This window comes from Mastomys coucha, unplaced genomic scaffold (assembly GCF_008632895.1).
Source record: "Mastomys coucha isolate ucsf_1 unplaced genomic scaffold, UCSF_Mcou_1 pScaffold20, whole genome shotgun sequence".
Lineage (NCBI taxonomy): Eukaryota > Metazoa > Chordata > Mammalia > Rodentia > Muridae > Mastomys > Mastomys coucha.
In genome coordinates, this window is record NW_022196903.1 from 141,302,817 (window position 1) to 141,316,598 (window position 13,782).

The window sequence follows — 13,782 nt, forward strand, 5'->3', positions numbered from 1 at the left end:
AAAAAAAAAAAAAAAAAAAAAGAAAGACTCTCATGGCATAGCCCAGGCCAGTCTCAAACTCGCAATCCTCCCGTCTCAGCAAAAGTCGATTTTAAATGACAAGATGTCTAGGAATAAACCAAGTTACCGTTGCTCTGTCTGTGTGCTTACTCAGAGGTAGTGCTGGGGTGGAGATGGTAGTGAGAGTGTGTGCATGGGGCTGGGGCTCTGAGCACTTCCTGCTCCCCATCTCTTCTCTTTGTAAATTCTATTTCAGTGAAAACACACTTATTTATAAGGAAATGCTTAGGGAGTAGGAATTGACTGTGTCATTGAATTAATGGGCAGATGTGTGGGTAGAACTTTATGCTGCAGACATGTGTGGGTGTGGGAGTCAAAAAGTCTCGACTACTTTGGCATGCCACATGCAACTTAAAGAAAAGTTGCTAATATGCAGGGAGTCTCATGAAGCTGACTCTTTCAATAGTTCTGATTGGGTTGGAATACTTAAAGAGCTCCTAACAGCAGAGGAAAGGAGATTTTAAGATGAACATTTGAGATGGATGGATGTTAGCAGTAAAGGAAAATAATAATAATAATTAATAATAATGCACTAATTTGTGTATTTTGTCTACTAAAGTACGTCTTTCTGTGTGGCACTTATTAGATTGAGTTTAAGATAACAAAAGTGAAAATTAATAGCATTTTGAAAAATTATTTTTCTCAAAAAGAAAGGAATAAATTTTCACCCTATCTAGGCTTTACTTGGCTCTTTTTGAATTTGTCTTTATTAAAGGTACATACTGGAAAAGCCAAGTCAAATGCATCAAATGGCCAGCATGAAGGGAGGTGTGTGTGTGTGTGTGTGTGTGTATGTGGTGTGAATGGTTTGTATATATGTGCGTATGGTGTGTATGTGTGTGGGGTGTATGTGTGTGGTATGTGTATGTATGTGTGTGTGATAATGCTTAGAGTTTTAGGATTTTTTGGCCACTGAAAAGCTTTCATATTTTTCTAACTCAGTATTTTCCAAGTCAAAACACAATTTTCGGAAATGAGTTCCTAGCTGCATCTAGGCATCTTATATCCAACATCAAAAATTTTAATGCAATCATAAAGCTAAAAGTTATACATTTCATTTGAACATTTTATAGGAGAGGAAACAGGTAAATTTCCCTAGTAGTTTTCCTTAAGAAACTATGTACTAATATATACTAAAGCTTACACCTGCCACTTTGTCAGACCTCTGAAATCATCATATAGCCTTGACTTAGAGAAACAATTTTCTTAAAAGGCTGGTCACTTACAAACCTTTAAGATCTTTAAAGATTTCACTTTGACTTCTCAGTCTGCACACCTGTGCTCATTCTGAGCATCACACTCCTGGGTCTTACCCTTTGTGACTACTTTCAGCCTATGCCTGCCTTTTTTTTTTTTTTGCTAGACAGATTTTAATGGAGGCTTAACACTAGACATAAGAATTGATAAACATTGATTGTTAATACTTTAAAGGAAAGAAGCATTCGTGAAAATTACTTATGCTTCTGTTTTTATAGCTCTAATATAGACATATGTATGCTGTATGATGATTGATAAAAGCAGGATTTAGCAGGAGCTTTTGCACTAGCTATAGATATATACATTGTACTTACATCTTAAAGCACCCTGGGTGTGTCGGTGAGTCAGGTCTGGTTAACTAGCTGCAGAATAGAGCACTGCTGTGCTTGGGAGTTCTCAATGTGGTTGCACATTGAGTAATAAATATGTAATGTATTCAATGTAACTTCTGTTTTATTTACTGTTTCTTACTGAATTCAGAGAGAGAGAGAGAGAGAGGGAGGGAGGGAGGGAGGGAAGGAGAAAGTGAGAGAGAGAGGGAGAGAGAGAGAGGATGGAGTATCCATTTGGACTACCCCTTTGAGCTCTATAATCCTGTCTGTACCAAGTCAAAGAGCTGAAACAGCCATGGGGGACTTTAAATAATGAGACCACGAATTGCATACGATGTGTTCTTGTGTGGCTTTCCTCCTCCTTTCAAACCTCACAGAAGTTCCATACTGAGAAGTAAAAATGCAAAACAAAGCAGCAGATCCTATCAGTGGGTGTTCAGGGAGAAGTCTGTGCCAACACAGCACCGGCCTGAGAGCTAGGGAAAAGGGAATGGACCTAGCTGGGGTGGGGGTGCACAGTCCAATTCCACGAACTAATTCAGGTTCTCCAGTTGTGAGGTGTTTTGGTTTTCTGTGTGGTAAAATGAAATTAATATCTGTCCTCCTTTGCCTCATAGAAACTTGGCCACTTGCCATATAAAATACATAGCAAACACATACATTTATATGAAGTGAATAGAACCAAGTCTCTAGATGCCACAACAAGGGCTTGAAATCATGTAATCTCATGTAATTTTTTCTTAACTTCATGAGCCTGTTCCTTCATCACAGAAGACAAAAGTGAGTCTTAAACTGACTCTTCATTTGCTCAGGGTGGTGGATATTAATGTTAATGTTAGACCCAAGACCTGAACCTGAGTTACTGAACTCTGTTACCTGTGAGTGCTCTGAGTCCCTGCTCGTGTGAGAGAAGGATAAGCCAGCTGCAAGATGTGGCATGCCAACTTGTTGTGCAAAAGTGTATGAGAAAAACTGAAATCTAAACTAGGACTGAAAAAATATCAGAAACAGTTCAGTTTTTTGAGTTGGTAGAAACCAACTCAGTTGATTAAAGGTAATTAAAAATCAAATAAATACAAAGAATGTGTTTCAAAAGAACCTTAATTTCTTTATATTAAAATAAGGTGGAAATATAGTGAAATACACTTAATTGAATAGTGTGTGAATGGGTCATAAATTCTTATGTGAGATACTGCCTGGCCATGTTGATGGGGACTACCAAGGCCTTCTGAGTTCCTCTCTGAAAACAAGGAATGGAAAGCAAGAAATAAAAAACTATCTGGAAAGTTTTCTAAGATGTTGGCCTGAGGAACAAGTATAATTTCCCAGCAAACCATGATGAGGCTCATCATGTTCAGAAGCTCAGGTAAAGATTGGAATTACTGACTCTGTTGGTGGGAAACGCTTATAATCCCAGCATGTGAGAGGCTAAGGCAGGAGGATTGCTTTGAGCTCACAGTCAGCCTTGGCTGTGAGGAAAACCCTGTGTGTGGGGAGGAGTGAGTAAGACAGAAAAGGGCGGGGAAGGGGTGGGGAGGGAGAGAAGTAGGGAAATTAAATTGTCTAGGGGGGTAATAAGGACTAGGACCAGGTGTGTGGCCTATACTGGTTTTAAATCATGTAGTCACAGATCAAGATACAGAAGATTCTGGGTCTCCTAGACCAAGGCAGAGGGAGGCAAGGGAGTCCTGCTGAGCACAGTGAATGGTACCTTGAGCTAGGCTCCAGCGAGGTCCTGGAGGTGTGAGGCAGGGGGTCCTCAAGCAGGTCACTCCCAGCTGTGCTTGACCAGACAGACCGAGTCCTTCGCTTCCTTTTCTCCTGTTCTCTGCGTTTCCCCGGCTTGCCTTTCTTCTTCTTCCCGGGTGTCTTGAGCGGCTGTTCCTTGTATGTCTCTACCTTGTTGGTTTCCTGAGTTAGGTATCTGCCCTCATCGTCTGACCCAAACCGCACAGGGTGGTTTTTGGTGTTGGGAGCAGGTTTAGAGTTGGGGGACACCTCCGAGGTAGCTCTGATTTCGGCTGTGTGGATCTCCGCGATCAGATGGTGGAGGAAGAAACGGCGGCGCAAGTCTTGGATGGACTTGCCCTTGTCATGCAGTAGCTGATGTTCGGACACGGCGCGTTTGCTGTCAGGGGAGAAGACAGTTGTCAGCAGAGGCCCTGCCCTGCCCAAGGGTTCCTTGAAGGAACAAGCTGGCTTCTAGAGTAGGGAAGGGAGACAGGAACAGGAGACCTAGGAACCAGTGCCCATATCTTGCCATGGTGGGAACAGGAAAATTCTTGGGGGTTCATTTGTATAAAATAAAGGGGTCATCAAATTCAGCTCCCATGCTTGCTGACAACCTGATTCAGTTATGCTCAGAAATAAGGCTCAGTCACAAACCCTTGCTCAGTTCAGTCTGCAGCACTGGAGATATATAATAAGGAATAAAATAAAATAAGTTGCCCTGAGGTATTGCTGCAGAAAATCTAACTAGGAGATAGATCCTAACCATGAGCATCCTGTCACAGTCTCTAGGGTTCTGTTGGAGAAAGAAACTCCAGCGACCAGCTCCCAGTTTTTCTGGGACAGACTGAATCCCAGGAAATACAAATGAAGTTGCTCTAAATGAGCACTTTCCATGCACACACACACACACACACACACACACACACACACACACACACTGTGAGACCATGATAACACAAACAGCTGAAATTGAAAGTGTGAGAGTAAGGCAAGAAGACTGAGAGAGGATTGAAGGGAAGGAAATTTAGGGAAACATAGGACCAAGACGCAAGAATGTAACATTTATGGTAACTCCTCAGGAACCTGTATGGGATAGCCGAGGGGGGGGGGCAAATAGATTTGTTTCTGCCTACAGCAGTAGCAGCAGATGGTCTATTTCTGAACTCTGTCTCAATGAACCCCACATTCCTCTTAGTGCTTTCTTTTTAATTAAAAATCTGAGAGGGATATAGGAAGATGGTCAACCCCATAATTTCAGTGCTTAGAAAGCTGAGGCATGCGGATTGCTTTCAGTTTGAGGGTATCTATGTTTTACACCAGTCACTATCCGTTACACCAGTCATCGGGCTTGCTTAAACTTATACTTTATTTTCACCTTCTCCCCATCTCTCTTTCATTCTTTCTTCCCACTTTTTAGATTCCCAAGTGCTGGCATTGGAGGTGTACACCACCACCTAGAGCTTTAGGTTAAGATTAAGTTTAGACCAAATGTCAGTTTCCACCAGTGGACCTCACCCTCTAAAATGGTTTCTCTTCAGAAGTATCTGAGTGTATTTCACAGGCCCACTTCCTGAGTGTTCTTACTTTGATCTCACAAGAGTGTCTGGGGCCTCTTGGACTTTTTAATAAAACCTTGCCAACTACCCAGAGAAACAAGAGAATAATTAACAGCATCATTAGGCCCATTTTAAAGATGGGGAAAATGAGGAATGGAGATGAAATGAATTTTCTTAGTCCCTATGAGGAAAGTCCACAAAGCAGGGCTTTGATTCTCCAACATGTTCACAAGCCCAAGTAAGGCAGAAGTGAGTGCCACAGCAAGGGGACAAGAAACAGCAGAGCATACTAAGCTCATGATGCTGGAGCGACCAACTCTACCCAAAGTCATTTTCAGCAGCATAATGAGGAGGCAAGAGTCTCAGAGCTTGGTTTAGGGGGGGTGGAGTGGGGTCAGAGTGCCAGTGTCCTTGTAGTAGATTGGTATGGGGACTGACTTTAAGCCATATAGCTGGCTTAAAAAAAAAGACATGACTTCATGAAATGGAATTTAACAGGAGCCTGGTTTAAATGAGGCATGAAGGAGGTGCTCTTCCTTTCTGAAGGTGCCACATGTGAATAGATTAAAATTCTCTTACTCTGGTAACAGTTAGTAATCTGGAAACTTTTAATAGTCTACAAATTTGAGGTTTGGGTACAATGTATTTATATCCTCTAATAACATTTTAAAGGACACAATTACTCTAATGGTGGCTTTCAAAGCCCCACAGTTTAGTATATTTTACCAAAATATCCCATTAGAAAGAAACTTTTGCTGATAATTCATCGTTCTAGGGACTTATACTTCTTTCCCAATTCCTGGCTGCTGTATTTCTTGTCTTCAAGTTAATTTTCAATTCTATCTCAACTTGGAGCCAAATCTTTACTGGTTGGTCTATTTGAATCAAGTCATCATTGCCCCTGCCTCTGTCACTGGCATGGGTGTTTGTCATGTAGGCCAGCCCATCACTGTGAGTCATGGCACCTTCACAACTGAGAACCTGTACTTTCCCAGGATGCTTCTCAAGAAGATGCAACAATAGTATATCCTTGTGTTTTGTAAAATGCAAGTAGCACGGTGTTTGCTACCTCTCTGCTGGGTTACATGGTTCGGATCTTACATACTCTTAAGACAAATTACTTACTATTTTTAGGACAACTGCCTGTAAAATACTGTGGAGAACACTTATCTGTTTGGAAATTGTATTGAAGGAATGGAAGAACACAATGATATCTTTATCATCAATGGGAAATAAGCTTCATGAAATTATCCAAAGTAATATTATAAGAGATGACAGAGGCACTTGACATGAACAAACAGGATAGATTTTGGTTGTGAGAAATAAATTAAAGGTTTTTCAATGTAGATAATGTTGAAACATTTTAGCTACAAATATGGCAACAATCATTATCTGTAAACACATTTCATAGCACAGTGGTTCACATGGATCTTATTACACACCAAAGTGCCAGCATGGAAAAATAAGGGCATTAATGCTCTATCGTCTTCTTTGAGTATTGTAAAAAAATAAGAGAAAAATATGGTCAAAAGTTTAACAGAGATAACTTGGACTTCAGTCCAAACATAGCTGTTCTACTAGAAAGAAAGAGCATTCTCAAGGGAGTTTTCAAGGAAGGAAATGAAGTGTCTCAGGAGCTGTCAAGGGAAGGGGAAGGGCAGCCATGGAAAGTTCTCTGCCTGAGCTTGTGTGTGCTGATGTGAGGCTCGGGGGATGCACTTGGAGTTTGAGAAAAGCTCTGTGGTCCACAGAGGAGACAGGGTTAGGGTGTTAGAGTTAGCATGACTCACAGAGCTGCTTTCCAGTCCCCATGACTCAGTAGAAAGCTATTCCTTCATTATGTGGAATAGACCCAATCTGGCCTAAGCAAGACAGCCAACGATGCCTCGGGCTGCTTCATCACTCGGGGTTCCCTTGCTATGGCAAACATGGAGAACTTCTAACCATTGTGTTCATCTACACAGCAGCATCCATCCACGCCAACTTTCCAGTAGGCAATTTGATCATGAGCTAGTCATTGCTATTCACCTTCCGATGGCTTAGGAAGCACGCTTACAATAGTCTCCTGTCTCTGAAAAGGTACCAATCTTTAGCTTAAAAAAATTCAACACATCTTAAGCAGTGTCCCTAAAATTGGATATTAGGGTTTGATGATAAGTTAGAATTTCTTTCAAGGAGCTAGCCTGATCTTGGGAAGTAGTCCAAAAATGTTTTGTTTAGCACATGTACAAAAATATTGAGTTTAAAAAAAATCCTCCATTTAGCTATGATGATTTCAATTCCCTCGAAAAACCTCTGTTGTGATGTGATGCCCTATTAGCCATTAGGTATGGCAGTGAGCAGCTCGTAGTTTTATAACCATAGCCAAGTGTGGGCATTTAACTACATTATTATATTTCACCTACAAACAGAACTAGAGCAGAGTCCCTAGCTGCCAAACGATTTCCGAGGGGTAGTTCTGTAATATGCAACAAAAGAAGAGTTAAAAACAGCTGTAAGGACAGCTTAGTGCTATTTTTATGCCGTCATTGTAGACTCAAGCATGGCTCATTTACTCTCTCTCAAAAGAGAAAATAGGTATTAAGCAACTTTGAAGAAAAAGTTGGCTCTATTCCAAGACAGAAATTCTTATCCAAATAAATACAGTATGTAAGTGTGCTTTTTTTAAAAAAAAATCAGCTCATCTGTATTTATATTTGGACATTAGGTAATTGAATTTCACACAAGTCTCAAAACTGAGGGAAAAGTCTGAAGACAATTTTGAGAAGTAAGCCAGCAGTACACTCACTCTTGGGACAATGCTGCCTTATCTCCAGTACAATGCTCTACACAACTTGCCTTAGGAGATTCATAATAGAGTTTCATTTTGGTGCCAAGATCCAGACATGTCTAAAGTAATTTCATTTAAAGATTTTCTGCCGAACTAATAAGAATAGACCAGAAGCAGGCGCTGAACAGTTGCCTTTTTGTATACCCTCGGGAGTTTACAAGGAGTACCAGGAACCTGACTAAATATTAGGGAGATATTGCTGCTTCTCTTGTGAGGTGAGCAGTCCTCCTAATGCCTTCTCCAGAGCCAAATGGCTCAGTTATTAAACTTTATGGTTTTCCCATCTTGAATATCTGTGCTAAGAGAGCAGCCCTAGATGGTATTACATGGACTTCGATGAACTGCTGTGCCCAATCGCCTATCAAGACAGATTCAAGCATGCCTACTACTTCTCAAACACTGAGGCGATATTTTGCTGGTGTACTTAGATGTATGCTTATCTCAAAGTCAAAATCACTCTTCGTAAAGAAATCAAAAACCTAACCACCAGCTGAGAATGCCGAACTAAAAGCTTTCAGACCACAAATGCAAATATTTCGACTTCGGATTAAAGAGCCGTTAGCAATAATTCCAGGAAAAAGAAAGTCTCCACGCTTAAAGTCCATTTTGGAGGCAAGCACAGCCGCCTTCCTGAATGGTATCGATATTAAAGTTGGACATTTGCCACTAAAAAGTTGTTACTACTAAATTATATAATATGCTTTGTTATGTAACACAGTCCTGTTTTATATGTTTAAAATTATGTCATTCATAATAAAACTAGACGCAAAGTTTTTGCTTTTCACACCCAGACTGCCACCCACATTTAGAGATATCCACACGCGTACACACACACACACACACACACACACACACACACACACACGCTCACAGACAGTTCCTGAATCCCTCAGTTTCCTGTTGAGTTTTAGAACCTCCCGGTGGATAAAGTAACTTTGGTGGTTCCCTGTAGGCAGATATCTTGCCGGCCCAGATTCTGAAAAAGACTCCCTCTTATGGAAAGGCACATCAAACTTGTTTCGTGCCTGTCCCTTTTGGGGTCTCGTCTCATCAGCTCTCTAGATGGCTCTCCTGGAGCCCCTTGCTAGCAGGTACCCCCCTCGTCGCCCCCCTCCCGTGACTGTGTCTAATTCAGGTTGGGAGCATCAGGAAAGGAGTCCCTGGCTTCCATGGCATCGCTCGCCTCAGCTTGGCCACCTCTGGCGCTGGTCTTCCCCACCCCTCGCCCCAGGAGGAAGACCGGGTACTTACAGCCTGCGGCCAAGCCCCTCCACCGAGCGCCCGCGGGAAGGCACGGAGTAGCTGAGCAGGAATACCAGGACGCTCCACTGCTGAACCAGCCTCCGCAGCATCGTGCCGCTCGCTGGCTCTGGGGACCTGCAAGAGTGGAACCAGAGGGTCAGTCCTGGCTCTCCATCTCTTCCTCGCACTGCCCCGCTCCCTCTTTTGGAACCCCGTGGCTTCCCAAAAGCCACTTCAATGTCCAGGGCATCTCACAAGTTACAGGAAAAAAGAAAACAAGAAAAAGAAAGCAAAAAAGTGTCTCCGAGCCCCTGAGCACTTACTTTTGTAGGAATCAGCGCCTCCAACTGTGCCTCTCTCAAACCGCACAGGCAAAAAGGGACCGGAGAGGGGAAAAAGCAATCAGAGAGCTTCCTCTGAAAGAAGAGCGAAAGCCGAGCGTTTTACATAGGCGTCGGGGATGCGTGGCGCGTTGCTGTGGCTCCCATAGCAATGTCTAATTAGTCTTGGCGGCAGCGCTCTGGGTCGTGGGGCAGGGCGAACCCCTCTTCAAACGCGAGTGTCCCGCAGGAGTCAGCTGTCCTGCGCACCGGGCCTCTGGGTGCACAGCCACTTGCCGCAGAGCGCGTATATATACATAGCTGTCGGTCTACCTCCTCCGGTGGGCTGGTTGCTTCCGGAAAGTTGATTCCACAACGCCCTTGAACAAGTTGCAGGCGCGCGTGTCGTGGATACGAGGGCCAGGTGGCCGCGAGGGCGGGTTCCGGCGGCGGGGCGGAGCGGCCCAGCTGGGGCGGCGCAGGTTGGAGAGGAGCTGTGAGCCCAGCCCTGGAAGGTTCACACGCTCCGGGGCCAACCTGCTGAGAAGTGAGCGAGTCGCAAAGAGGTGGCGCCCGAGGAACGCGCGCCGGCGGAGCAGGCAGGGGTGAGCGGGCCGGCGGGGGCGGGGAGCACAGGGGAGCCCGGAGCCACGGAGCCCCACCCCAGTCCCAGCCGGCGTGGGCCGATCTGACGCTCTCCTCCGCCAGAACCGGCCTGCTGTCGCCTGAGTCGCAGGTCCAGGAGACCAGGTCCCCACGGGCCGCAAGGAGGAACCCCGGGTGCCCTGCGAATCCCAAGAGTCCCAAGCTCGCTTACAAGCTCGCAGGGCACTGCTGCAAGCCAGCCTTCCTGCCTGGCATGGCCTTCTCCTGGGGAGGGGACTAACCCTATCGCCCAGGAGTGCAAACGGGATTTTTGGCCTTACTGTTTGGGGAGGCCTGGGGACATCACATCTGGAGTAGAGTCTAGAAAGGGTGGTGAACAAGGATGAAGACCTACTTTGTGATCACAGAGGACCCGAAGCGCGCAGAGTCCTTCTTTCCCACCCTTCTGATAACCTACTCTATGTCCTGCTATAGATTCACTGAGAGCCCAGTTGCTTCAGCTTCCCAGAATTGCAGAACAGGGAGTTGGGGGCAGGGGGAGGGGAGAGAGAGAAAGTTGTGAGTTACTGGTTGTCGTCATACAGGAAAGGGTCTAGAGGTGTGTGTGTGTGTGTGTGTGTGTGTGTAATGTGTATACTGGTTCCGCCAGGTCTTAGATTCTGCTGAAATGAACACGAGAACCACTCAAAGAAGTTTGCCTTCTAGACAATACTGCTGTAAATTTTCATCAGTCTCTCTGGGAGACTAGTGTCACTCTAAGACCTTTGTCAGGCCTGGGCTGTCGCCCTGATGCTCTACAGACTTCTGGGGTGGGTACAGCTAGGACTTCTCACCCCTCCCCTCCCCGAAGCCTTGCTGCTGGCCAGCAGTTAAGGCTTTCAGCTGTCTTGGGCGGGGTCCCCTCTCATCAGAAGCCCTTGTCTTCTTCCCTTGATTTCTTTAAACTTCATACTTGTTAAAAAAAAAAAAAGTTGGCTTCTTCCCACCTTAAAAAGAAACCTGGGAATTTCCATAACGTCCTTTAAGCGGCCAAGAATTTGTAACTGTTAGACTTGTTTTCATGGCATGAAAAGACAACGTTTGAACCTGTGACACTCTGTGGTAACCCTTCCCCAAAGACGCCGGAGCCCTAATTGATCTGAAGTGGGGAGCCCTGTGAGAGGAAAAGAAGGGACTCACAAAGCAACCATTCTGCTGTAGTTCCTGAGACTTGTTTAACATTAAACATATTTGCTTCACCACCAAGAAAAAAAAATCCAAAGGTACTTTGCCAAGTCTCAAATTACTGTGACTTAAAAAGAAAATACTCCCCCAATAAAAGGTCAAAACAAAAACTAGACACACTATGCGCTAATGGCTGGAATCTATACACTACTTTGATTTATGTTTGCTTTTTTCCTAGACAAAATTGACCCTCTCCCCCCCTTCCTTTCTCTACCCCATCACCCACTGTCTTTTCTGAGGCTAATGGAAAAATATCATCAATTTTAAAGAATTTCCTCTCCTGGAAACACAAGGAGAAACTATAGAGAAAATATAGACAACGAGGAATAAGTAGCTTCCTCGCCTCAGAATTAAACACTGTCTCATGCTGTGTTACTTTTCTCCTGCTTCACTTCTTCCTTGAGTTACAAGCTCCTCCACATTCTGGCCAAAGAAGGGACATCCTGTCAGTCTCGTTCAGAAATATTTGTTTTGTAAAGTCAAGTCTTTAGTGAATGAATAGCTTTGTGTAAGTGGTCTTTTCCGTTATAAGGAAGCAGGGCCTGCTCTAGGGGTAACATGTTCCTTTCTTGATGTAGAAATTACCTTTAGTGTCTATCTACCCAGCCCCTGATTCTTTGCCTTGGCTGCAAAGGGTGTTTAATGATCATACTCTAAGTCCTGAGCTTGCTAAGGTCACAAGGCAGCAAGGAAACAGAGTGGGAGCCCAACCCCCAGGCTTATGAACAGGTTATGTGCTTGACCAGGTGGCAGGTGTGCTTAGGCTTCCTGTCACACAAGTGCACCTTGGCAAACAGGAGGTTCTGCAGGCTTGCCTCTGACAGTCCACACTCATGGGAACACTGAGCTCAAGCAGAGCTCAAGCAGTGTCTAGGCTCCCTACTGTGACAGTTTTCCAAATCCAGCTTTCAAGGAGGGGCCCCGCACCCATAAGTTCACGATGGTCACCAGTTTATAGGTATTACCTGAGTGTTTCCTCTTTGGAGAGAAGCTAATGGAAAACTCAAAGTTTTGTATCCTGTACTTCCTCTGTCTTCCTTTTGGGTCAAACAATAAGCAAAGAAATAAACATTTGATTTATGTGTTTGAGACATGCTTAGGATTAGCCACCAATTCTCACATCTGTCTGCCAGTAGCTCCAAGTCAGGTCTCCAAAATGCCACAAAACCAAACAATTGTACACATCCTTTCTCTCCTCCGGCCACTTGGCCGTTGATAAAAGTTACCCCTTTGAGTAGTGCCCACACTTGATTCTGTAGGCTCACAGCTCTGATGACTCGCCCACTGAGACAGGAGGAGACGGCTAGGGCCCTCAAGGCTGCCAAAAGGAAAGGGAATATGAGGCTTGAACAACCATAGAGGAGGAAGTCACCTGCTCATGGTCAGCTCGTAGTTAGGTGAGGCTAAACGTCTGCTCATACCTGGAACACCACTCCAGGGAGGGGATGAAGAATGTGTCAGACTGCTGAGATCCTCCTGTGATCAGAAAAGGGGACCCCCCACACACTTTTCCTCATTCATTAAAACATGGAAAATCCTCTGCTTTCTCCAAACATGACCTGGAAGCCCATTTAGAAGATGCTTTTCAGAGCCCGAGGTGATGCAAGATACAAAGGTCTCAGGAAAATGGATTCTTAAGGTCCCACACTTGTGTACACTTACACCCATGCTTAGCAAGAAGTATCTGAGGGGAGGGAGGAAGGGGGGATAAAAACAGAGAATATCATTCGGACTGCTGCTCACTAGAAGTCTTTTGCTGAGTCAAATTCTTGGTTCCCTTGAGCAGACAGCTCTGAACTTGCCACAAATAGGATTCAAAGACACCCCCGTTCAAAGGACAGTCACACCATCACATCGCTTGCCCTGCTGCAGAACGCTCTAGCTGTGGTCCAGTTCCATGTGAACCTGGTGTGCTGCCTAGAAGACCTCATCCTCAGGTGAGGCTGGAACCTTGGAGCATTTGCTACCTTATCCCTATTGTCCTCCCAGTCCCCTGGTAAAACCAGTCACCTTGCAGTCCCTCCTTGGGGCAGCCCCTGCACTAGGTACCTGCCTTCTCAGGCAGAAAGACTTCTGGACATGGGAAGGTAGGTGAGGCTCTGTATCTGTTTTGTTTTCAGCAGCTCACTGTGTGGTTCTGGGACCTGCCTGCTTTTTCAGTTTGTCTGAACTAAGGCCATGATAGAGCACAGCCTGCTTTTTGGATCCCTTTGGCTTTGTGGGCCAGATATAACAAGAAGAGACCAAGGGTGCTTGGGTAAGCATCTGGGGTGGGGAGGTCCTTACAGCAGCAGGGCAGAGGGACTGGGTGCTTACATCCCCATTTACAGTAGGGGGCAAGTTTGGCTTTCATGGATCTTAGACTAAATGGAAGCTTTAGGGGCCTGGGTCCTCTTGCCTTCATTTACCCAACGTTCCTGGGCTTTCTTGGCTATATCTCCTCAGTTTCTAGACTCCCCATGGCCGAAGATTTGCTCAGAGTAGAATTGATGCATTCTTCCTCCATTGCCTCTTGCAAAGGGCTGGGGAATGTTGGGTGCCTGGTAATGGCACAGCCCTTGCAGACTCACTAGCATAGTGCATGGGTGGCCCTCTCTTTCTCCCAGAGAAGACTCAAAGAACAA

General features: G+C 44.9%; 1 protein-coding gene across 1 annotated transcript in view; it reads right to left on the reverse strand.

Annotated features, from left to right (window-relative positions):
• Nucleotides 1–9,881, reverse strand: part of Pthlh (parathyroid hormone like hormone) — an 11,158-nt gene extending 1,277 nt beyond the window's left edge. Inside the window, exons 1-3 of the mRNA XM_031383936.1 lie at nt 9,332–9,881; nt 9,018–9,143; nt 3,361–3,777 (exon numbers count right to left, since the gene is read on the reverse strand). Of these exons, the coding sequence (XP_031239796.1) occupies nt 3,361–3,777; nt 9,018–9,118 (518 nt within the window). The 5' untranslated portion in view covers nt 9,119–9,143; nt 9,332–9,881. The remainder of the gene's footprint in view (nt 1–3,360; nt 3,778–9,017; nt 9,144–9,331) is intronic.
• Nucleotides 9,882–13,782: the final 3,901 nt, after the last annotated feature.